General features: G+C 35.8%; 2 protein-coding genes across 2 annotated transcripts in view; both read left to right on the top strand.

The window, feature by feature from the left end:
• Positions 1 to 9,243, top strand: part of LOC132563614 (ubiquitin-conjugating enzyme E2 E1-like) — a 33,174-nt gene extending 23,931 nt beyond the window's left edge. The window contains exons 4-5 of the mRNA XM_060228357.1: positions 3,388 to 3,520; positions 5,168 to 9,243. Of these exons, the coding sequence (XP_060084340.1) occupies positions 3,388 to 3,520; positions 5,168 to 5,419 (385 nt within the window). The 3' untranslated portion in view covers positions 5,420 to 9,243. The remainder of the gene's footprint in view (positions 1 to 3,387; positions 3,521 to 5,167) is intronic.
• Positions 9,244 to 15,538: 6,295 nt separating this feature from the next.
• LOC132563910 (uncharacterized) overlaps positions 15,539 to 26,379 on the top strand; it is a 29,208-nt gene continuing 18,367 nt past the window's right edge. The window contains exons 1-5 of the mRNA XM_060228672.1: positions 15,539 to 15,599; positions 19,268 to 19,451; positions 23,995 to 24,098; positions 25,258 to 25,383; positions 25,809 to 25,988. Coding sequence (XP_060084655.1) covers positions 15,539 to 15,599; positions 19,268 to 19,451; positions 23,995 to 24,098; positions 25,258 to 25,383; positions 25,809 to 25,988 — 655 coding nt within the window. The remainder of the gene's footprint in view (positions 15,600 to 19,267; positions 19,452 to 23,994; positions 24,099 to 25,257; positions 25,384 to 25,808; positions 25,989 to 26,379) is intronic.

Genomic DNA, 26,379 nt, shown 5'->3' on the forward strand with positions numbered 1-26,379 from the left:
TTCAATTTGTTGTCTGCATTTATACTGCACATGTCTAAATGTTTACAGAAAAAAATATCTAGAGTAAAAATATTTCCATAAGGAGAAAAAGACAGTGATAATTATTTACATGTGACTTTACTCGAAAAGAATAATGTGCATTTTTCAGCTGTCTCAGAAGTTTTGCTATATGTGGCCTGACCTAGCCCCAGTCAGATGGTTGGCTTGTCTGAAAGTGTCTCCAAACAATATATTTGATGAGTCGGTGTTTTTAGCTCACCTGATTAAAAGGGCTCATTGAGTGCATGCCATTGTTCTGGGTCAGTCATCCATCTGTCCATTTGGCATCAACTTTCCATTGGAACAAAAAGCAAGGCTGTTCGGCTGACAGGTTCCTTGCTTGGGGAAGACCAAACAATGTTTGGGAGAAGAAATGACCTTGACCCATATTCACAGTCACATTGGTCAAATTTGTTAAAGCTTGTAAAATATTAATGGTAAAACTAGAAGTTTGAGAAACTTGATATCTGGTGGAAAGATGTTTGTGGTCAAAGCTCAACAAACTTCTAGCTTCGTTTAAACAATGGATTCATTTGTTACACTGTATGTAATGTAGATCATAATCCTCCAGTTCAGGGTAGGTCTTGTGTACAAAGTCTAACCATGACAGGTACACTCTGGAGGTACAAAGGTTATAACTGTAATTACAGGTGTTAATTATATGTTCCACTAATTGGAACTCTGGTCTTGATCACTCAGGTAAGGCTGGTTTTCAGAAGTTATTTTCAATCATTTTGGATACAAAATTGGTCCGTAATTTGGAGTTGAGAGGAATTGGTATAAGGAGGTTTTTTATAACTACAATAAAGAGGATATCATTCTGTACATCACCATTTTGTTCGGTTTCAAAAGGAGATAGGTTTGTACAAGAATCGGTTTGGGGACCTGCTTTGTATATTCTCCATAATCAGTTGCTTTTATACCCTCCTGGGGCCAGAGGGGCTGGTTTATACAAGAATCGGTTTTGTGACCTGCCTTTCATATTCTCCATAATCAGTCGTTTCTATCCCCTACTGGGGAAGAGGGGCGGGTCATGGGTCAAAAGAAGGGAATACTGTTTTCTTTCTTATTAAATGTTTAATTAATAACATGATTATACTGTCATATTGTTGTGAAATCAAATGTCATCAGTTTTATCAGGCAACAGAAATATTCTCTGTAGAAGTCGGGGTTTTGTTGGAAATTACTGAAAATTCACTTTAATGGTGATTCTTCAATAATGGAAGGGAGACAACTCCAAATACATATTGCAAGTTCCTATTCTTAAACCAGATATGTTGTATTGTCATGCAAAAAATGGAACCCAACAATGCTGTTGTAGAACTGATAATTAAGCAAACAGACTTCACATACATCAACTCTTAGGAGTATTAGCAGCGTATAGACTGAAGTAGCATTTGTTTATTTAAATACTGCTATAACATAACTGAAGTGTCAACCACAAAATTACATTATGGAGTGGAAATCATGACCTTGAGAGAAAACACTATGACCTTGGGCTTAGTCGCAAGCTCCCTTAAAGTAGTTTGTTTCAATCTGACAAGAACATATTCTTTCTCTGTGATTGTAATCTAAGTAAATTGATGTTTCATCACTGAAGAAGTTTTTAGAATCTTGAGAATAATCAATAAAATTCATACAGCCTTGGGAATCGCTGTGGTAATATGTGTACAAGTGTTAACTAGAGACGCATTGTTACCGTGGTGATGGATCCTGTTATCGTGGTGATAGGTGAGGATGGTTAGTTTACAAACCGCACAGCATCTTTCTTAAGGAGAAACAAAGTATCCTTTTTCTTCCTACATTTTCCCAACATCCCTAAAGTTTTTACAAAAGACACACAAGTGAATAGCGCCATTTTATCATTTAGAGTTAGATACAATAGTGCCAAACAATGAATTGAACTGCATCATACAGCCATTTCGTCCTTCTAGGAATCGTCAGTGATGCTAAGGGCCTAAAATTTAAAACCTAGGAGGTGACGAAGGAAAATCCAAAGAGATAAAAAAAAAATCCTGAAAATAAGTTTTTAGGTCTCTGTGATTTATAAAATATTCCGAATTTGTTAATGAAAAGTGTTTCGTGTGTTGATTTAGAAATTGTTGTTTTAGAGGAATAGGTGTCAATTCTAGGAGGAGGAAAAGATAATTTTAGCTTTAATAGATAAAAAAAAGTTATATCAAACCATGTATGTCATATTCAACTATGAAATACAGGTTTTATTATCCTTGCGAAACACGTTTGCGGGGGATATTAATTTGTACTGTCTGTCCGTCCGCTGGTTTTTTTCAAGCTAAAACTCGACTACAAAACTTGCTTTATATACAATTAAGTTAATGCCCTAGTTGTGTCTTTTGCTATTGACAATATTTCTTTTATATTTATTCTATTACCATAGAAACATAGCAAAAAAAATCCACAAAACATTCTGTATATATTAGGTTAGTGCCCTAGTGGTACCTAGTTTTATTGAGGACATCTTATTATTTATCTTTTTTCTGTTAACATCAAATTTTTCAATTTCTTGTGACTTATTGTATTACTACAGAGCATAAAGAGTGTTGCATAAATTTGTTCATAGCAAATACGGAGCTCTATTCAAACATCAGCAGTTAAACACACAGGATCTACATAAAGATATACTCTTACTATAAGGGTGATATATAAGATATATATATAATGTTGAAGTTGAGGAGATGCAAGAATATTTAATTGGTAATTGACAAAAGAAGATGTTACATTTTGCACTAGTGTTTCCACTGTATTAGATCTTTGGGTGATAGTAGCGGTACATAATTGAGTGACGTCACAACTTGTTATACCAGCATATTTATATATCATATTTGGGTTTGACACGAACAGCTGGGTGCTGGGGATAATGCCATGCTTTGCGGCTCCTTGTTTTTCTAATAGAAATATCAACACTGTTACATAAAATACATGATAGTCAGCTGACATGGTTGTTTTCAATTATGTCAGAAAAAAGCACAGGACTTGTTATACATGATGTCTCGTTACAAAATTGTGATTTTAATTGATATAAAGGAGTCAACAAGCAAAGATCAATATATTGTGACATGATTTCATTGTGCTAACCTATTCTCTCTAAGCATAGTGCTGTTAATGTGAGAAAAAAGGATAAACGTACAGGTAACCAGAGAAATATTGGTACAAAACATTTGTTCATGTTATTGTATTTCCAGGTCAGCTGCACTGGTAAGACATCCTTGTTTGAAACAGGATCTTTTTATGTCTTTTAGGATACCTGAAGCAGTATGACAGAACACAACAGATTTTTGTGTAGCAACTTTAACCTCTGTAATCAACAGCAATATGCTTTATTTTCAGTGCTGGTCCAAAGGGAGACAACATGTACGAGTGGGTATCCACGATACTCGGACCCCCGGGCTCTGTGTATGAGGGCGGCGTTTTCTTCCTGGATATCCATTTTGCACCAGACTATCCATTTAAACCTCCAAAGGTAAGAGTAGATATTGGGTAATTTTTTTGATAATAGATTTAAGGGGCAAATTAGTTAATAAAAAGGGGGGTTGTGTTAGCCAAGTGTTTAGTTAATTAAAAAGGGGGGCTGTGTTGACCAATTGTTTAGTTAATTGAAAAAAGGGGGGCTGTGTTGGTCAAGTGTTTAGTTAGTGAATAATGGGGCTGTGTTGGCTAAGTGTTTAGTTAATTGAAAAAAGGGGGGCTGTGTTGGTCAAGTGTTTAGTTAGTGAATAATGGGGCTGTGGTGGCCAAGGGTTTAGTTAGTGAATAATGGGGCTGTGGTGGCCAAGGGTTTAGTTAATTGAAAAAAGGGGGGCTGTGTTGGCCAAGTGTTTAGTTAATTGAAAAAAAGGAGGCTGTGTTTAGTTAATGAAAAAAGAGGGCATTTCTGGACATGTTTTTATTCAGTGAAAAAAGGGGGGCTGTGTTGGCCAAGTGTTTAGTTAGTGAATAATGGGGCTGTGGTGGCCAAGGGTTTAGTTAATTGAAAAAAGGGGGGCTGTGTTGGCCAAGTGTTTAGTTAATTGAAAAAAAGGAGGCTGTGTTTAGTTAATGAAAAAAGAGGGCATTTCTGGACATGTTTTTATTCAGTGAAAAAAGAGGGCTGTGGTTTCTGAATGTTCTGTTGGTAAACTAGGAGTACATTTGGGCCAAGAATTTAGTTAGTGGAAAAGGGGGCTGCAGTGGACAAGCGGTTAGTTAGTGAAATAGAGGGCTGTGGGGGACTGGTGTTTAGTTAGTGAAATAGAGGGCTGTGGGGGACTGGTGTTTAGTTAGTGAAATAGAGGGCTGTGGGGGACTGGTGTTTAGTTAGTGAAATAGAGGGCTGTGGGGGACTGGTGTTTAGTTAGTGAAATAGAGGGCTGTGGGGGACTGGTGTTTAGTTAGTGAAATAGAGGGCTGTGGGGGACTGGTGTTTAGTTAGTGAAATAGAGGGCTGTGGGGGACTGGTGTTTAGTTAGTGAAAGGAGGGGCTGATGGGGCCTAGTGGTTGAGGCACCTGACCACCTTTAGTTCCCTCCACCTGTGGATTGTAGGTTTGAGGCTTATTTCAGGCATCCACCAGGTATCAGCCACACATTGGTTCTATTTCTCCAGGAACGAAGAGTTTTCTTCACCTCCAAAAAGTCTAAATTTGTTGATCTGGCATGGACCTACTGACTCAAAAATATACCTCTGACAGAACTAGTTTTGTGATGAATCCAATATGTATTTTTCTTGGTCTTGCTTATAAATTTCTATGAGATTAAACTGGCATTTAACATTATAATTCCTCAAAAACAAAGATGGTGTGGGATATTCAAATGGGTTCTGTCCCTCTGAATGCTACTTTTCGCATATCTTTTGGAGGACTAGACTTACACAGATATGGAATTTAGTTATGGCCCTGGGGAAGGAACTATTATCAGATGAAATTTTAAAGATTGACTATCAATACTTCAGGCGAAATAATACTAAAATGAAAAATAAATCCTGTGCTGCCCTGGAGCTACCATGTTATGACAAGTTATGACTAAAGCTAAATATTTTTTTCATTTTGTTTTGGATTTCTCTGAAAACATTTTTGTATAGATTATTATCACATGCTGTGACCTTCACTCTGTGACCTTGATTCTGTTAACAGGTGATGTTTCGCACAAGAATCTATCATTGTAACATCAACAGTCAGGGTGTTATCTGCTTGGACATCCTAAAGGACAACTGGAGTCCAGCACTGACCATCAGTAAAGTTCTTCTCTCCATCTGCTCTTTATTGACCGACTGTAACCCTTCCGACCCGCTGGTCGGTAGCATTGCCACACAGTATGTCCAGAATCGGCCAGAACATGATCGTGTTGCTCGACTTTGGACGAAGAGATTCGCTACAGGATTATAAGGTCAGCTGTTGATAGGGTTCAAATATATCTGACCTGTGGTGACTGGAGATTTCATTCCCAAAGTCGTTGCGATTTCAAACAATGTGGGAGTCGTAAGCTCTTAGATATCAAAACTCATCCAAAGGTCTGATCAGGAGAGATAACTCTTCATCTGATGTCTCATGATAGGTTTTTTTTTTAAACGAAAAATGAAAAAAAAAAATGTTTGGAAAGTATCTTGTGGACAACAGTTCAACATAGTGATTCAGGCTGGTAGACACTTGCTGTGCTTCCATAAATGCAGAACCTTTAGATTAAGGAGGGGAAACTATTTCTCAAAATATGGAGGATTTTGTACATCAAACAGCTCTCCAACTGAAAAGGAGTATGATATATATATATATATATATATATATATATATATGTATAATATATATATATATATGTATGTATTTTTAAGTGATTTTAAGTTTTTAAATATGGTATTGTATTATTTGTGGATGGCTGTTAAAAACAATCCACATATTGCTGTAGTGGTCTCCCTTAGTTGACGTGAAAATGATTTCATTGGAAGACCTGTGTTTGTTGGACTGTGATCACCATCCCATTTCTAGAGACTTTCTCAAAGACATGGAAATTCTGGGATTTTTCTGCCACAGCTCTATCAGTAGCACATCAAATGAGAGATGAAAGATTTACGTCTAAGTATTGGGAATTCTACAAGTAGAACTCCCAAAGTTGTGAGATTTTCAACCTGATAAAATAAATATTTTCAGGTTACCTAACTTCAGAAAATGTCAAAAGAATTCAAACAAAATAATTTAAATGCAATATGGTGGAAGTTTTTCTGTTGAGAGAAAAGTGTTTGAAGAGCTGTCCATTTGACTGTAGAGGGCAGTACAATGACTGGTGGTGCTTAGGGAGTGGTCTGGTCCATTCTTTTAAGCAATGGACTAAATGTGTGCTATGATACTGAAATAGTGTACATGTTGAATGTAACTGCACTTCAGTCATGTTTTATAAAGTAAGTACACATTGGTAGTAGATTTTTGCATGTTTGTATGATAAAATTGTACAACATTGAGATACAGGTTTGTATGTACTCGTGTGTGCATGGTTGCTGGCGACATCTTCTTGAATTTCTTTTTCATACATTTGATAATTATATTTTGTACAAAATTTATTCAAGATTCAAATATATATATATTTCATTTTTAGATGAGAAATCTTTATGAAATTAAGGAAAGATGAAAATGATTCTTGTCAGAATTGTGACATTAGAGACCCATGATATTGAGGAAAAGGGAGATAACTCTGGGAATACCAAGTTTGAGAGATATCATTGTGAACTACTAACTATGGATAATATATCTTAACTCCCCTCCTACCAGCCACTTACCTTCCCACCTACACCCACCCACCCAGCCGAATTTCAGCAAATGTATGGTACCAGGGAAAAATATTTTATATTTGAATAAATTTGTACATTTTATGAATTAGATAATGTGATGAAGAGACTTAGGTGTATCCGGTATGTGATGAGCTAGAGTATGATATGTTCTTGTGTATTTTTCTCAATATAAGACGTATCTGTTCAGAGCTTCTGCTAGAGACATACACCAGGTTTTGTATATCATCTCCATACAGACATATCTGTGAGAAGCTAGATACATCCATTCATGTCCCTGTGTATTTGTCTTTATACAAGACACATCTTTTGAAGTGTTTACAAATGGTATGGATAGGTTACTTTAAAGTTGTGTATATGGGAGTGCTTCTATTGTCATGTTGAAAGGTAGACTCATGAAATTCATATTGTACATTCTCAAATTTATTAAGTTATGTTGATGAGCAAATGAGTGTTATGTCTGCTGGATCTGTGAAACCTTGCTAGTCCGGATATTGTGGTGACTGATTTTTCCCTGTTTTTTTTCTTTCCGTTTGTAATCATACACAATTTTTTCTAAAAGAATTAACTGAATTATGATTATAAGAATCATACTAAGTATAATTGGTGCACACTTTTTTAATTAACCCACGAAAAGGAGTCATGGGGAGGGGGTTATATTATTTGCTATGATGTTTTTTCTTTATTAGTCATAGTAAAACTAACAAGTTCTAGATTCGATATTTCTCTAACCCAGACAGAATATGGGAAAATCTACCTCCATTGAAATTTCAACAATGTATAGAAAAGACATGCCTATCTTTCATGGTTCCTTTTTACATTTTTTGTTCAGGTTTTCCATATCAGGGTATTTTCTAGATCTATTTATTATCGCACATAAGCAGGAGGGACTTTATTGTAGTCAGGTGTTTGTGGTTGTTTTTTTATTTATTGTTTCTTGTTCATTACTGTTTACATTGTCACCTCTAACTCCAGAAAAAAATTGTCTGTATAGAAGTTCATTCCAGTACAACAGTATGATGTAGTTTTGTAAAATCAGATCTGTTACACATTTTCATCATGTTTTGAGTTTTTCAATTTGAATGGAAACATAAATGATCACTCAGCTTCTTCATTTCTCACCATACATGTACGTTTTACAAGTCGAGTTTTTGATACGTGTCGAAGACCAATTCTCGATTAATAACTGTTGACACAGTCTTGATCAACATTCACACTTTAAATCCTTTTTGCCAAACGTTTTTTGTTGTGCTTTTGGAATATTGTCAGTGAAATTAAACATGACAATCGTTTTTTGTACAAAACAAAAACAAAACTAGACATCTGTATGCACAAAAAAATAGGAATATTTTCAGCTCGCCTTGTCAGCAATGTCAAAGTCATTCCATAATATGAAATATGTGTTTGACTGAGGACATTTATAATATAAGGTGTGGAACCTCCTTGGGCTGAAGTGCTGGCCTCAGAATAATAGTGGTTCAAAAGGTTTGTGTATAGATGAAGGAATTTTGTCAGAATTTGGTCTTGTTTTGGATGCTTATAAAAGTTTTCCCCCTTACATTTGAAATGCAGATTCTGAAATAAGGAGATATTTACGATATACCAGGTAAATGATAATGCAGATGTAGATATATGTTACAGATAACCTGCTGTATGATTATTTCAATACTTATAATCTACCAATTTCCTATTTTCCGTTATATATTTCAATTTTTCAGTTACATTTCAGAACTATTTTAGTTCATTGTGTTTACACACAGGAAAATCACCTTTATAAAGCACAAATATTCAGACATAAACAATCCTGAAGTCATTGATATCTTAATTAAAAAACTCATTATTAACCGTCTTGGGATTGATTTGTAATTCTGATGTTATCAGAAATATAACACATTTTCTTCATGTTTTAAGATACAAACTGGCGAGGTTGTGTATGAATTGAATGAGAACTTGCCTGTTTTGTTAATGTATGTTGTATATGCATTTATGTAAGGGCTGATGTGTATGTAAGTGAGTATATGTTTTGGACCGTGAAGGAAAGTTAGTATCGGATATGTATTTACAGTATTGTGTACATGAGGAATTTGAATGATATTTTGATGTGTGGGAGAGAGAGAGAGAAACAGAGAGCGAGTTTCTTGTGAGAATAGTTGTCATCATCTCCAATGTTACATATTATGCCATTCTGTCATGGTAAATATTTTTAAAATTATACCATGACTAGAGTTACTTCCCTTGAATAAGATTTATTTAATTCTCTAATTAAACAATTTCTAAAGAATTCTTTTGAATTAGTCATTGTTGTACAATTCTGAGATCCCTTGTTGATTACATTATCTTAATTTAATGTTATTATTCAAGGGAGATAACTCTTGTTGCAAGTATTGTTTATTATGAAACTTATTGATCAATGCTATATATAAATAAAATGTTAAAAATGTCAAATAAATCCGTTTTAAGTTTTATCTTTGTCCCTAGCAGTCATGGTTAGAATTGTTTCTCACAATTCAATTGTTTTCCATCAGTCCTAGCCATGTTTTTCAAATTGCCCTTCATCCTGGTCTGTTATGCAGCTGAATTTGTTTTTAACAGTGCAAGATTTGTCATTGCTGTTTTAATTTTCAAATAACCCTACATCTGTGTTCTGTCTGTCCTTACAGAAAATTGTTGTAGCTATTTCTTGAGAAGTACTCCATGGAACTTTCTTCAATTCCATGTGTAGGTTCCCCTTGGTCCCTAGTTGTGCACATTAGATTTTGGGTCTTGGAAACCATACTGGCTGACAGATGCAAATGGCTCAGCTTCCGTGGTCTGTCATCCGTCTGTCAGTCCGTAAACAAATTGTTATCGCTATTTCTTAAGAAGTACTCCATGGATCTTTCTTCAATTCCATGTGTAGGTTCCCCTTAGTCCCTAGTTGTGCACATTTGATTTTGGGTCTGAGAAACAATATTGACCAACAGATGGCATCTTGGATTTTGACTTTGCAAGTTTGTGTTATCCCTATTTTTAGCCCACCATCATCAGATGGTGAACGATTCAAATCGCTCTGCTTCCGGGTCCATCATCTGTCTGTCCGTCCGTAAACAATTTGCTATCGCTATTACTTGAGAAGTACTCGAATTGCATATGTTGATTCCTAGTTGGGCCTGTTTGATCTTGGGACTGATAAAAAAAAAACAAAATGGCTGACAGACAGCCATCTTGGTTTTTTTTTCCAGTGAAGTTTGGTCATTGCTATTACTTCAGAAGTATGAGATGGATCTCTCTTCAATTTCATATATAGGTTTCCCCTGGACTCTTGTTGTGGCCATGTAATTTTGGGGCTGACCAGAAAAACAAAACGGTGGCCATCTTGGATTTTGATTTTTTTTTTACTCCATGGATCTTTCTTAAATAACGTGTAGATTCTCCTTTGTCCCTAGTTGTGCCCCATTCGATTTTGGGTCTGATGAGAAAAACAAAATGGCCGAAAGTTTGTCATCACTATTTCTTGAGAAGTACTCAAAAGATCTTTCTCAAATTCTATGTATATGTTCCCGTAGGTCCTTAATTGTGCCTGTGTGAGTTTGGGACTGATCCCTCAAATTTCATACGTATTTTCCCTTTGGTCTCTCCTTGTGCTCGTTTGATTTTAGGACTGATCAGAAGAAAGAAAATGGCTTCCAGGCGGCCATTTTTGATTTGACAGGTAAAGATTATCATCGCTATTTCTGCAAAGGGTTGTTCAAATGTCTTATCAATAAGAGCAAAAACAGAGGAGAGAAAATATCCGACTTTCACAGACCATATAAAGATCAATAAATAGTGGGCACCAAGATCCCTCTGGGCTCTCTCGTTGTCATTATCATGTTAAGATCAGCTTCAGTGCGATGTTAACTAGAGAACAACGTAGTGGAATTTTAATTCTTTACGATAAAGACACATAAAACACATTAGGTAGTAAGATAAAGTGGTACATCCCAAAGCTGTCCGTTTGATAGTTAAGTTGAAAGGACGCTGAATAATCATTTCTAATTTGAAAAAAAATATCCTCGATTTTAGACAAGTGGTCTTAGTGGATATCTGTTGAGATGTAACACTCAAAGTGTTGCCCTCTAACCCGACCTAACGTTAGACTATAAGTCGATATCTGTAGAGATGTAACACTCAGTGTCACCTTCTAACCCGACCTAACGTTAGCCTATAAGTGGATGTCTGTAGAGATGCAACACTCAAAGCGTTACCCTCTAACCCGACCTAACGTTAGCCTATAAGTCGATATCTGTAGAGATGTAACACTCAAAGCGTTACCCTCTAACCCGACCTAACGTTAGCCTATAAGTCGATATCTGTAGAGATGTAACACTCAGTGTCACCTTCTAACCCGACCTAACGTTAGCCTATAAGTTGATATCTGTAGAGATGTAACACTCAGTGTCACCTTCTAACCCGACCTAACGTTAGCCTATAAGTGGATGTCTGTAGAGATGTAACACTGTATGTGTTACCCTTTAACCCGACCAAATGTTAGCCTATAAGTTGATATCTAGAGATGTAACACTCAAAGTGTTGCCCTCTAACCCGACCTAACGTTAGCCTATAAGTTGATATCTGTAGAGGTGTTACACTGAAAGTGTTACCTTCTAACCCGACCTAGCGTTAGCCTATAAGTTGATATCTGTAGAGATGTAACACTCAGTGTCACCTTCTAACCCGACCTAACGTTAGCCTATAAGTTGATATCTGTAGAGATGTAACACTCAGTGTCACCTTCTAACCCGACCTAACGTTAGCCTATGAGTGGATGTCTGTAGAGATGTAACACTCAAAGTGTTACCTTCTAACCCGACCTGACGTTAGCCGATAAGTTGATGTCTGTAGAGATGTAACACTATATGTGTTACCCTCTAACCCGACCTAACGTTAGCCTATAAGTGGATGTCTGTAGAGATGTAACACTGTATGTGTTACCCTCTAACCCGACCAAACGTTAGCCTATAAGTTGATATCTGTAGAGATGTAACACTCAAAGTGTTGCCCTCTAACCCGACCAAACGTTAGCCTATAAGTTGATATCTGTAGAGGTGTTACACTGAAAGTGTTACCTTTTAACCCGACCTGACGTTAGCCTATAAGTTGATATCTGTAGAGATGTAACACTCAGTGTCACCTTCTAACCCGACCTAACGTTAGACTATAAGTCGATATCTGTAGAGATGTAACACTCATCAAAGTGTTGCCCTCTAACCCGACCTAACGTTAGCCTATAAGTTGATATCTGTAGAGATGTAACACTCAATGTGTTACCTTCTAACCCAACCTGACGTTAGCCTATAAGTTGATATCTGTAGAGATGTAACACTCAAAGTGTTGCCCTCTAACCCGACCAAACGTTAGCCTATAAGTTGATATCTGTAGAGGTGTTACACTGAAAGTGTTACCTTCTAACCCGACCTAACGTTAGCCTATAAGTTGATATCTGTAGAGATGTAACACTCAATGTGTTACCCTCTAACCCGACCTAACGTTAGCCTATAAGTTGATATCTGTAGAGATGTAACACTCAGTGTCACCTTCTAACCCGACCTAACGTTAGACTATAAGTCGATATCTGTAGAGATGTAACACTCAAAGTGTTGCCCTCTAACCCGACCAAACGTTAGCCTATAAGTTGATATCTGTAGAGATGTAACACTCAAAGTGTTGCCCTCTAACCCGACCTAACGTTAGCCTATAAGTTGATATCTGTAGAGATGTAACACTCAAAGTGTTGCCCTCTAACCCGACCTAACGTTAGCCTATAAGTTGATATCTGTAGAGATGTAACACTCAGTGTCACCTTCTAACCCGACCTAACGTTAGCCTATAAGTTGATATCTGTAGAGATGTAACACTCAGTGTCACCTTCTAACCCGACCTAACGTTAGCCTATGAGTGGATGTCTGTAGAGATGTAACACTCAAAGTGTTGCCCTCTAACCCGACCAAACGTTAGCCTATAAGTTGATATCTGTAGAGATGTAACACTCAAAGTGTTACCTTCTAACCCGACCTAACGTTAGCCTATAAGTTGATATCTGTAGAGATGTAACACTCAAAGTGTCACCTTCTAACCCGACCTAACGTTAGCCTATAAGTGGATGTCTGTAGAGATGTAACACTCAAAGTGTTACCTTCTAACCCGACCTGACGTTAGCCGATAAGTTGATATCTGTAGAGATGTAACACTCAAAGTGTCACCTTCTAACCCGACCTAACGTTAGCCTATAAGTGGATATCTGTAGAGATGTAACACTCAAAGTGTCACCTTCTAACCCGACCTAACGTTAGCCTATAAGTGGATGTCTGTAGAGATGTAACACTCAAAGTGTTACCTTCTAACCCGACCTGACGTTAGCCGATAAGTTGATATCTGTAGAGATGTAACACTGTATGTGTTACCCTCTAACCCGACCTAACGTTAGCCTATAAGTTGATATCTGTAGAGATGTAACACTGTATGTGTTACCCTCTAACCCGACCTAACGTTAGCCTATAAGTTGATATCTGTAGAGATGTAACACTGTATGTGTTACCCTCTAACCCGACCTAACGTTAGCCTATAAGTTGATATCTGTAGAGATGTAACACTGTATGTGTTACCCTCTAACCCGACCTTACGTTCGTCATTAGCCCCACACTGGACACCTAATGCGTCTTGCATGTAATCTCGACAGCTCAAAAAGTCAGCGGGACCCATTGTATGTTGCTGTATTAATGGTTAATCGTCATTAGTGATCAGTCATCGGGTTAGTATTTACTACCAGGTGTCCGTTCTCGCTGGTAGATTTAACGCTACCTTGGACGGATCCATGCTTTTTGTCGTTCATTGAAAGGTCAAAGGTCATAATAGCGGAGGCAAAACGCTCTTTAATAAATAAATAAGATAAAATAAAATGAATCAAACAAATATGATCTATTCTTCATAAGATTAACGGTTTTTTCTTTCATGGAGGTAAAATTGCTGCCAATGATTTAATTATCGTGTACTTGAAACGCCCGGATGTGAAAAAAATGGTCTGATTCAGACCTCGTACATCATCTAAACCATCCCAGGTACCCTTCTGTAAACGGATGTCTCGTGAGGATATGGTCGATACCATCTTCTTGTCCATCTGATACTTGTGTCTGTTCCTTCTCTGTCTGTCTGTCTGTCTGTCTGTCTGTCTATTGGTTGCTGTTATGAGGATTCCCCAGTGAAATGTATATTTTCGCGGTTTTTCGATTTTCTGTTCTTGCGTCAGTATGAACTATAATTTATTTCTTTGCTGATTTTTTTCCTTCTCTCCGATCTTTCACTTCTTTCCAGTTTTTTTTCCCTTTGATCGTTGGTGTAATGTCTGGCTATGACTACTTCTTTGGGTCTTCTGATTGTATACTTTTGATTCGCCTGCAGTTTTCTATCATCTCTTTCCGATCCAAACTAGAAACCATGTAAAGATGAATGACTAGTTTGTTCAAATGAATGACCATGACCCTCTTTGAAGTCACAGGGGTCAAACAAGTTTTCAGTAACGCCTTGGTGTACATTGGGATTAAGTAAAGGTTTTATCTCTGGATGTGAAGAGATGGGTCTTAGCCTTATATTGTGTAAGTATTCTGGTTGAAACTGCATCATACAGCCGTTTCATCTTTCTGAGTCTCGTCAGTGGTGCTACATCATACAGCTGTTTCGTCTTTCTAAGTCTCGTCAGTGATGCTAAGGGCGTGTGGTATTTTGGCCTTGTTTGTTATTGTTGGACCACAAGGGCCCACTAGAATTCGAGGTATAGTTGAGAACACTATCTGACGAGATTTAGCTGCGGTTATGGTATATCGCATAAGCTAAATTAATATCTCTAGAATCATAAATACCTATATTTATACATTACTGGAATTATGTTGATTTTGATATGCCTCTCTAATTTATGACTTATATCTGAAACATTGCACTGACCACGATATCTCAGCCAGTGAGAACACTGACCTCCGTATCTTCAGGTGTAGATCCGAGGGGCGTGGTTCGACTCTCTCTACCCGTGGCGGACCGGTCTGTGCTGACAAGGTTGTATTCTTTTTCAAAAAAACTTTACCTTACATGGCGAACAGAATGACACGTGACGGGCCTCCCGTATGTTGTTTACTGAGGTAAGCACCAGCTACTACCAGGGAATCTCCGCCTCAAAATAACACACGCTGTTCACAGGGAAGTACACCCAGCAAACAAACAGACTTGTTTATATATATATATATGTATATATCTCACTTTGCCTCTTTGTTTTAATTCTACTAATTGTTTGTAAACTTAAGGCTCAGCACGGATCCTTGTCTTATTCGTTAGATTATTCATTAGCAAGGACTTCCATTCCATTTTTTCCTTGAGTAAGCGCCTGACGTTACCTGAGATTATCTGGTCTGGTGTCGTACGTCTGGCGGCTTTAGTGATTAGCATCAGCCTAATGCATTTTCCCTCCAGTATATACGGACACTTTGTAATAAGCATGCCTCGCACCAACCTGTATGTTTTACCTGCGACGACGGACCACTCACGTGGCGATGTGAGAATCTATACGGGATTCAGAGGCAAACTTGCCGCCTTGGTGACAACATTGATTTTTATAGTTACAGTATTTCACTGCTTCCTCCTCTCAGCTATCGGGTATTTAACATGTGGGTTTCGAGTGACGATGTCGTAGTCTGATTCCACTGACCAAAGGAAATTTAATCTCAGAATGAAAGAAAACTGGATGTACTTTATTTTTTTCGTTTTGAATCTCTTTCCGTCAGGAACTGGTGAGTATATTTTATGGATTATTTTTGCGTGTCTGCAGTTTGTATTGTTATTTTAATAGATGTTTAAATCTTACTTAACACCCGGTTACGTATTATCCGTGAAGAAAGTTCTATGTATTGTCACCCTGGTGAAATACTGGTTTCCATTGTGCTCATTCTGTAGGGTAAGAGATTTGTGAACTATACATGTATATCTGGTATTTTGTATGAACGAGTTTCAAAATACAATAAGACCTATTGTTCGCAATATAATATAAAAATTGATAAATATAAAGTTACTTTATCTTTTAAATGATACATTTATTTGTTAAGCAAATTTATTCCAGTACATTTTGACGTATATATATCAGATTAGAATAAAATCAAGGCTCAATGACAAAAAATATTGATAAATATTTATACAAGAGTTTATGAGAGTTTACATTATGTACGATAAGATAAATACATCTAGATGTTTATGTATGGTCACTATACAGGGCTACAACGATATTTATCTTAAATCAAACCGTTTTAGTCTGACTTAGTTTAAACAGTATTTTATTCAATATATTCAACAAAATGCCATATACAGCTGCAAATTACATCTAGAATGGGAAAAAGAAGCTCAGAGATGAAATATTTCAATACATATATTCAATCACGGACATCGATATAGATATGTACAGTAAAACCCCGCTAAGTCGAACTCACTGGGACCATGTCAATAGCTCGAGGAATACGGGATGTTCGAGTAATCAGACTTGTCATAAGTCGGCAGGTAGCGATCATCCGTGCCTGTGAATGATACAACACACAGTTCTTTGATCACTCCAATTTATGATTAAGTTTTGATCGACTTTTAACTTTTACGAAAAAAAAAATTAATGAAGAGAAATGTAGAAAAAAAAAATAGAAAAATTACGGCACTGCAGCAGCTTGTTTACGGCGATATGTCTAACATAAACATACAGAGAGCCTGTCGCAATATATCTACATTATTAAGGAAGGTTAATGGGATATATATATGTATATATATATGTTAATCTTTAATCCCTCCTCAATAGTTAACACAGTGTTAATCAGATGTTTTCATTATAATATTTACATATGACTAATATTTCCCTATACATAACGCCTCACACCAGTATCGTCAACATTGAATGTATTATTCAATATTTACATTCTGTATTGTATTTGTTAGTTCCCTGAAAACTCGAAAATAAGCCTATTCTGAATATACGCATGTAGATACTTACAAAACTAAACATCCTTTTGCTTACTATTAAAGAAAATAAGAACGCGCCTTATTTGGCTTATTTTGACAGTGTGTCATTAGCATACCACAGATTGTACAAAGACATACAAGTGAATACCCCTTTTGATACAAACTCAAAATTAAATACAGTAGAACCAAACAATTAATTAAACTGCATCATACAGATGTTTCGTCCTTCTTGACTCCTTGGTGATGCTTCATCACACAGCAGTTTCGTCCTTCTAGGACTCGTCAGTGATGCTACATCATACAGATGTTTCGTCCTTCTTGGCTCCTCAGTAATGCTACATCATACAGATGTTTCGTCTTTCTAGGACTCGTCAGTGATGCTACATCATACAGCTGTTTCGTCCATCTAGTACTCGTCAGTGATGTTACATCTTACATCAGTTTCGTCCTTCTAGGACTCGTCAGTGATGCCACATGTCACACTAGTTTCGTCCTTTTAGGACTCGTCAATGATGATAAGGGCCTAAATAGTAAACCTAGGAGGCGACTGAGGAAATCCATATTGATCGAAAGAAATGTCAAAATCTAGTTGTGGAAATGCCCTCAGATAATTTTAGACCGTCCAGTACACGTGAATGTTGTGAACCGTGACATTGTTACGATCGTATACTCTATGAGATTGCATGCTACACTTTATCGTGTTTTGGTTCCAACGGCTGGTCACTCTCTCTATCAACACACTGATCCATCCGAATTATTAGTCTCAAGGATTTGTCACACTGGTTGTATTCATATCAACTGTATAGTAGTGTTTGGAAACAGTTCAATACCTACATGTTTACATATTCACCGATTTAAAGATATTCACTGAACTGTACGAGAATGTTTGTACACGTTCATAGGTATATGAAAGTAAATGGATGTGCGTCAGCCGATACCTCTTGTCCTGACTAAAATAAAGGGAGATTAATATACGTATTGAAGGGATTTTAAAAAATGACATCATGCCGGGTTGAACACAAAAAGTCCATTTCATGCGAATTTACCAATCCTTTCACGAAACGACATTGCTTAATTTGTGTATCTACCACACATTACCACCCCGTAAATATATTACTAAAACGTAAATAGTAATAATTTTATCCTTTATGAAACGAGCATTTTTATTGGCCACTTATCATGTTATCACCACATGGCATACGATATCAACGTCGTTTTGTAACGTCACGTTTGATTGGCTAATGTGGCGACGGTTTTGTAATGACATGTATGATTGGCTAATGAAGGGTATTTTATGTTAATGATCTATAACACACAAAAAACCCAGATTGTACTCTTTGCTAAACAGCACCGGACATTTTCAATTAATGACTGCTCTGTAGGTCAGACGTAAGATTTTTACTTGTTGCCTCCATTAAATACTCGTCAGACGGGACTATGCATCATTTCCCCCTCTTTTCTTCATACCTCTTTGTTCTCTGATTTCCCATTTTACACCAACTCTCCTTTGGTATTTGTGGTCAGCGCAAGGGATGCTATAGATGCTGGCCCTATTCCGTGACATACAAGTCACGAGAGTGTTTTTCGAGCTCCCTGCTGATCGCTCAACATTAAATGAGACACAACGACTGGTTAGCTATTTGTCTGTATGATATAACACATTGAATGTCCAGGATTATAACATTTCGGTGTGATAACACTATAAACGTGCCCATAAGTGGACCCATCGTCTGTGAACACCGTTTTTATGTATACATAGGTTTTGCGTGGACGTGAAAAAGATCGATGAAAGAACTAGTTTGGGAATGCTCGAAAACCAATGGGCATTTCCATGTTCCTTTGGTAATGAAATATCGTACATCATGAGGGGGATTTTTATGTAGCCTTGTTGTATAGTTTGTCTGTTAGTTTGTTCTATTATATATATCTATAGTGTGTTATTTTTTTTTCAAACTGGTTCGTATAGAAGTGACAATTCTTTCTTAAATTTCACCTTCAATATTTACTCTCAGTATTTTTTTTAATCTTGCCTTATCTATCTGAATATTCAAAAATTATAAAAAATCAAAACTGATTATCCTATATTTTTATAAATTTGATGTAGGGCAATTTAAATGAAGGACATTGACACTGGGATAATGAGACAGTCTAGACATTAAAGTCAAATTCTGTATTGTATATACAGATCTATTACATTTGTCTAGAAAGTATGCAAATTTTGTAAATTGTTGTTTTGTTATGTCTTAATGCCTGAACGCATTCAAAGTTTCCTACATCATAAAATTATAAAATTCAAAATTCTGTATTTTTTTTTCAAAGTTTTAAAAGTGTGTTATGATACTTGGAGCGGCGCAAAGAGTTATTAATTAAATAATTCGGATCATTAGTCATGTGCTCAACATCCTTAATTTTTGGGAAAGAAATTTTTATAAACTGTGTCTTTGCTTTCCTTTTCCTACTCCAGATGGAACTTGTACTCTACCCTCCAGTCAATGGGACGGAACATGGTATGACAGTTTCTCTAGTAGCATAACAATAACATACTCATCACAGAATGTGGTTGGCTGGCCCGTGCAAGCATACAGTTCACCAGTGTCGTCATGGACATGCGTACTGCAGGATACTTCAAACAATTACCTTGTTTTCAGGTAAGAACGATAAAAAATTATGTTGATAAAAGAATAAACGAGATATCTTGAAAATGCCAGCTGTTTTCTAATTTAATATGGAAAGGTGCTATTCACTTGTTTATCTTTTGTATAATCTTTTAAATATTATAGAATGGAACATTTTGGTTGGGGTATTTTTGAATTTTTTGTTATTCTTCATTCGTGGATTTATTTGTCCACCGCAAACACAAAAATAAAAAATTACATGTATTTTTGTAATAATGAATTTCGTGAACAAAAACTATGTAATTACATGTGAACGGAAGCCAACCATGACAAACAATGGATAGGTTTATGTTCTCTTGAACTACTTACTGCGCGGAATAATTGTCATATATGCGTGAAACGCCTTTCCGGTCAAAGTTCACCGTGCCAGCAAATGAAAACACTTTAAATGTTGATACCACGCATTGTATGAAAGTATATTTACCTAAAACCTGTAATGATTAATTGATGCCGTTGAAGTCGAATAACACCAACCTATCGTGTTAGAGAAAAATTATATGTAATATATGTACAGTGTATCTTTTTTTTAATTTACCAAATTAATAATTAATTATATATCACTAGACATTTTGAAATTTTCCAAAATATAAATATCACCGTCTCATAAATCACGGACGTTACCATCACAGTGGCAGTTGATAAACAGGACAAACATCAATCAGATTTGATTCAATTTGTAGTTGTTTTGATTAAAATGACGTCATACAGATTTATATTCATGCTAAAAAAAGAGTGTAAGAAAAAGTATATGTTTTAATACGAATTACAATTACTTTTATCAAACTGTTGAAGAGAAATAATTTCGTGTACATTTACTTCAACAACATGCAAATATCAGATAATTAACTTCTCACATTATCAACATAATGTTTTAATGATATAAAGAAATTTATTAAGATATGATGGGTATACGATTCCTGTACAGCTTCAAACACTCAGTCCTTTATAGTGTTCATGATCAGACATGTCAAAAGTGAGAAAGAAATACTACCATGTGAACAGAATCATAATCCAAACTCGAATTCAATAAAACAAAATATGAATAAAGGAAAGATTTACACGGAAACTCCTGACAAATAACCAGGAGAGTAAGACCAGGTGTAAAGTGTATATGTGTAATACTCGTGTGTTATATATCTAACAGATGTTAGACAGAAGTTCGGCATTGTGTAATTAATTTTCTTTATTTTTTCAATAAAGGAAATTTCCGATTAGGGAAATAAATTATCGGGAAAACATGATAAAAGACTGTAATTTAAGCGCATACAAACGTAACGCAGGGTAACTCACGGATGGAAATACAGTTTGAAGGTATGCGCAGTTTATCACAATCGATTCTTAAGCGAAGCTTTTGGTTTCGGAAAAAGCTGCATGCACTATCGACTAAATCAACACTTATGAAACCCTAATAACTTGAACATTTTGTGTCGGTTGTAAGCGTGATTTTTTAATCACTTATGATATTGCGTATCCGAGCAATAGTCAATTGGCTAGTTCAATGCTAGTTTACAGCAAATGTAGCAGTAAAGGGCCGCGATCAGTTCTTTCTCTCACAAAATAGACAGTTTTCGGCTTTTCCTCATTAACTCCATAAAATGTAACCAATTTACGGTAAATCCTTGGAACTTCTGGATATTTGAATACGATCGTGTATCTTGATTGCTTATCATTTTCCTCCTAATATCAAACAACTAACTATATTTTGCATTAATATTAGAAGTTAAACGAAAATAAGAAGAACATAGACAAAGGAAACATATCGATAAAAATCAAACATATCGTTAAATTTTTATGACACACAATAAATCTGATCATAGAACTTTATGTATTTATTTTACTTACCTACTTATATCAAGACTGCAAAATTCGTTAGATGAGTGTCGCTCGTCTGGTATTAGATTCATCTATTGTTTAAAGTCACATACATCTACTACATTATGCATATACTTATTGCGTTTAACCATTAATTGTCTCTTGTATTCAAGCCCGTAAAATTCGAAAAATGCTAAAATGATAATATAAAGAACGTTATTGAGTTTTGAATTGTCCTGTGTTTTATGCCTGGTGCTGTAAGAGCTGGTGTACTGATATAAAACAATATTGGATTGACAGTGCATTAGTCCTCGTATATTGTCAGGAACTGCGTGACATTGATCAATAAAACACTGTATTCAGAGTTTAAAGTGATTGAAAAGGATAAACTCTGGGGGCAGATTGTTTGATGTGCGAAACGGGGTATTAAAATGTAATCAATTTCAACAAACGAAATCGGTCCGTTGGAATCCGGAAGTAATGCATTGATCTTCTAGAAGTATTATGGGGTGTACGTGTATATCTGCCGTGCTGATATTCCATTGGTCTTTTACAGCTTGTGCACCGTTAAATTCTGCTGATGACTACGTTTATTTGTTTGTTTTCAAAAAAAAAAAATATTACACATCTGTGTTTTTTCACAAAAATGGACAACAATTCCGTGTACATTTTGTACTGCGGAACAAACTTTCATTTCATATGGACGAGCCTTGTTAAGATATGAATATCCTTTACGGCACTTAATCAGGGAACAATGTTGATTCGATGCTTAACAAAGTCATAAAAGACAATGTATCATTTACCTATATAATATGTCTTATATACTTAATGAGATATCTTCTACTCGTAAACAAATATGATACATTATAAAGAATACCCGGTATCTTATAAAGGAAATTAAATCACATCTATTTATAAAACGAATATGGAAACTTATAAGGAGTATGTGATATCTTATGAAGGGTATTTAATGAGATATCGGATTCACGTACAGGAATGAAAGTTGCCGGTGAAATCCCGTCGACCTACACAATTTGGTCTCCATAAACATCAGAAGTGATGTTTCCTTAAAATTTAATTTCATTAAATAATTAGATTGATCAATCATACCTTCTTTACTGCAACATTTGTACACTAGTAGGTTAAAATCTCTATACGATACCATATTTTTTAGAATAAGAAAACATCTGTGTGATACCGTCTTATTCAGCAATATGTATTTTAATAAAAAAAAAAAAAAAAAATTAAGTGGTCGGCCATACACCGAGATGCCCATTTCTCCCAACAGAAAGACCCCTTGCGGACTTCTATCCTTGCCAACAAGGGGGACTGTTAGAAGGTGTTTCGTAATTGTTGTAAAATAGATAAAGTTATATAAACAATTTCTGTTTCTTTGTGAGATATGAAGTTGAACTTGTTAAGTGCTCGTTAGGTTACCTGCTGGTTCTGTGGTTTTATACCTTATTCTCATTTGGAAACATGACATCACATACTTGGATTGATCAAGGTTAACATGAAAGGTGTCGTCGATGAAGCAGAAGACGATAACTCTTCCGGAACACCTGGTCTTATTCTCCTTGTATTTTTTTCTGTGTAAATCTTTTCTTTGTTAATTTTTTGTCCTAGTTTTATGGAATTTGAGTTTGGATTATGATTATGTTGACATGTTGGCATTTTCTTGTTTTTAATATATATTTTCTTTCTTGATTTTAAGAATCATAATTTCCCGATTTTCTCGCAAGCTAGATTTCACCATGTAACCCGAAGAAGTATCATCGCAATGAGATGAGTCTGAGACCTAAGTTGATAGATCAATAACTTACAAACATATATTGTCCATTTAGAGGGAGAAATGATTTACCCGGTTCGATTTTTTGGTTAAATGGAACTTCCGTTGAACTGGCTGACCTTATTTGCTTTATCAATAGCTAATTGTTTATGATTTGTTTGGAGTTGAGAGACAAACATTTAAATCAGATCTAGTTGATGAGATCAATGTGTTAGCCTATATTTACAGTGACGTGCTACATTTGACATCTCAATGTTGCATTCTCCACTTGTGTGTTTGAAGGGTCCATGTTTCGTTGTGATTCCAAATGAATTTTGTTCTAAAAAGCCGATATATCTATATCGATCTTTGATACGGTCGTACAACGGCAGTCAAATATTATCCTGATGTCTATGAAATATAATTAAGATTTTCTTCCCAGCAAAATGCAATACGTTTATATACATTTCCCATCACTTAATAAATAAAACATTCCTCGAACGGTGTGCATTAAACATCTCTGGATAATGCAATGGTAATGAAAACTAGAATTAAACATTAATCAATATTTTTTTCATCACTTTTAACACAGAGTAACGTTGAGGTCTAATTATATCAATAATTGATTTCATTAAAAAAAGAACGTATAACTGGGGCCTTATAAATTCATGATATTTTGCGTTTTAGTAAGTTCATTTGTGAAACTGTACCCGATCTACTGTCTATCTGTAATTGCATATCTGTATTGTAATCATATATCTGAGGTCTTGTGAATAACAAAATTTTACAAAATATAAAGTAAGATGACATCATGATTTGTCGTTTTTACTTTTTTTAAATTTTCTAATTGTTCTTGATTTGATATTAAAATTCGATTTCAAACATGTTTGTTGATTTGTTGGGTGTCAGATGCATTGGACAGATTTTTTGTTCTAGAGGAGATCAAAACGTAGACCTGTTCGGAGCACCCCAGAACTCGTACTTGTGTGTAAGATGGCATAAAGTTACAGATTACTCATACTACTACTATTTTATGTACGGTAAGAGGTTTTTACATCAATAACAGTAATGACTATATGTCTTAGAGATTGGAGTTGTTTGAATGTAGGTATGAAATGAATTAAGATCTCTTACCATCATCCCTGGTGTATGAATAAACATGAAGACCGATGGTAAGTTTAATTCATGATATTTTGTGTGTAAAGAATATACCTCTGTGTTCCCAGTTTGTATACATACATTATTATGTTATATTTTAGTAATTCGAAACAAATACAAATATGTTGAAATTTCATAAGCATAACACCTATCTACTTCACATCTAGATTTTGATATGTCGAATTACTTCTATCGTCTCATAGATTTATAGACATTTTATATCACAGGCATCATTAACAAGTCATAGAAGGACGAAACAGTGGTATGCTGCCGTCGCTTAATCAGTCCCCTGCTGATAAAACCGGAAGGGACTATAGTGTCTGTCTGTCTGTGTCTGTCTGTCTGGTTTCCAGATGATAACTTGAGTTACGGATGAAACTTAATACAATATTAGTTTATTATGGTACCTGCTGTGGGATTGTGTTAGGGGTCAAAAGGTCAACCATAAAGATCACTGTGATCAACATGTTAACTACAAAGGTCAATGGTGCTAAAAATAGATTTTTGGTTTCCAGATGATCACTTGATTAAGGGATAACCAATTAGGTTGAAACTTGATACAATGTTAGTTTAGAAAAGAAACCTAGTGTGGGAAGAATGTACTTCCATCAGTAGTTTATTTCTGATCAAGACCATTTGATACCAACAAACTTCTGAAAGAATTTGTCATGTACATGATATTGGGTTACACAACAGTTAGAATTCTCATGGCATGTTCCGATCAATGTATTTGAAAAGTTGCTTCAAAAATGCTTATTATGGTCCGGCAGGGTATATATGTTGCTAGCATTGTTGGTCCTCATGTATGTAATTCTGTAGAGAAAGATGCTGTGTGTTTTTGATAACCTATAATTCTTGATCCATTGTGTGGCTCTAAACTATCTAATTCTAAATTTGTATCGGATTGTGTTATTCACTTGTGTGTCTTTGGCATCACACTACATCAGGACAGCAGTGGTCATTGATCACACATGATAAACCCAAATCGTCTACACCAAGAGAAGCAAAGCTGTATGATTTGTTTCTTCCATTTTTTACCAGATGAGGAAGTAAATGCTGCAGGCATGAGGGTTTACATTGAAGACGCAACGATTGCTTTATCTACCACCGCGAAATATTGTATTTCCGGTCCGGGAACTGAGGAGTACCATATGATGGTTAAATCAGGTCGGTGTTTATCAACATGGCTTAGCGTTTTCATAGATTTGCTTTTATAGAAGTTACAACTAAGCGTAATGATCTTATCCTCTACCTGTGCATTTTAACAGTTGTCTTTGTTCATTCCACTCATGTGACTGGATGATTTCAATGATTTTTGATATCCTTTCGATGTATATGTTTCACCTTGGTTTTCATATGATAAGCATGCACCGATTAAGCTTTTGGAACCAGGGATTTTTCTATCGGAGTGGAAAAAATCCTATTGGAGCGAGGGAGTTTGTTCTTAACAATGAGTTAACACTTAGTTGAATTTAAATTCTTATGGATTTGGCAATGAAGGGATACAAAATACATGTATCAATTTCGATATTAGAGAAACTGCGAAAGAGTTATGTTGATTTTTCTTAACGCCAACAATGACGTCATTACAGGTCACGAGGAGACTGCTCGGCAGTTCGTTCCTGTGGATCTAATGGGAACATTCACCTACGCATATACCAGCAGCAGTGGCGCCACCTCGTGTTCCTCAAACAGCCAATGGGATATGTGTGTCAATCGAACAATGATGTCATTCGACTATACAAAATGTTCCACGATTGTAGCCTTTACACGTGGGTACACATAATTAAATATCTCTCAGGAGATTGTTTAATATTGTTTAATTTTACGCACCCTTTTGTTATTAAAAGAACAACAATTTTACATTTATTATATTAAAAAAAATTGTTTTGTATATATTTCTTACTCACTGACGAATATGTCTCTAGTTTTGACCCGTCCGATAAAACACGCTAGTAGATGCATGGTAAAAAAGTCATTTTTGTGTCATTTGCAATTGTATACATGTATATATTTCATCCATAACTTCTGTGCAATATTACGGCAGGTTCTCATATATCTTCGTAACTTTCAAGGTATCTCTTGCTATAAAGGATATAAAAATGAATTATTAAAGGGACCGCGTAATGCTTTGTTTTCGTAACTGATACTTTGTTTATACCT

The sequence above is a fragment of the Ylistrum balloti genome, unplaced genomic scaffold (genome assembly GCF_031769215.1).
Source record: "Ylistrum balloti isolate Yb309-2 unplaced genomic scaffold, AGI_CSIRO_Ybal_v1 Utg369676, whole genome shotgun sequence".
Classification (NCBI taxonomy): domain Eukaryota; kingdom Metazoa; phylum Mollusca; class Bivalvia; order Pectinida; family Pectinidae; genus Ylistrum; species Ylistrum balloti.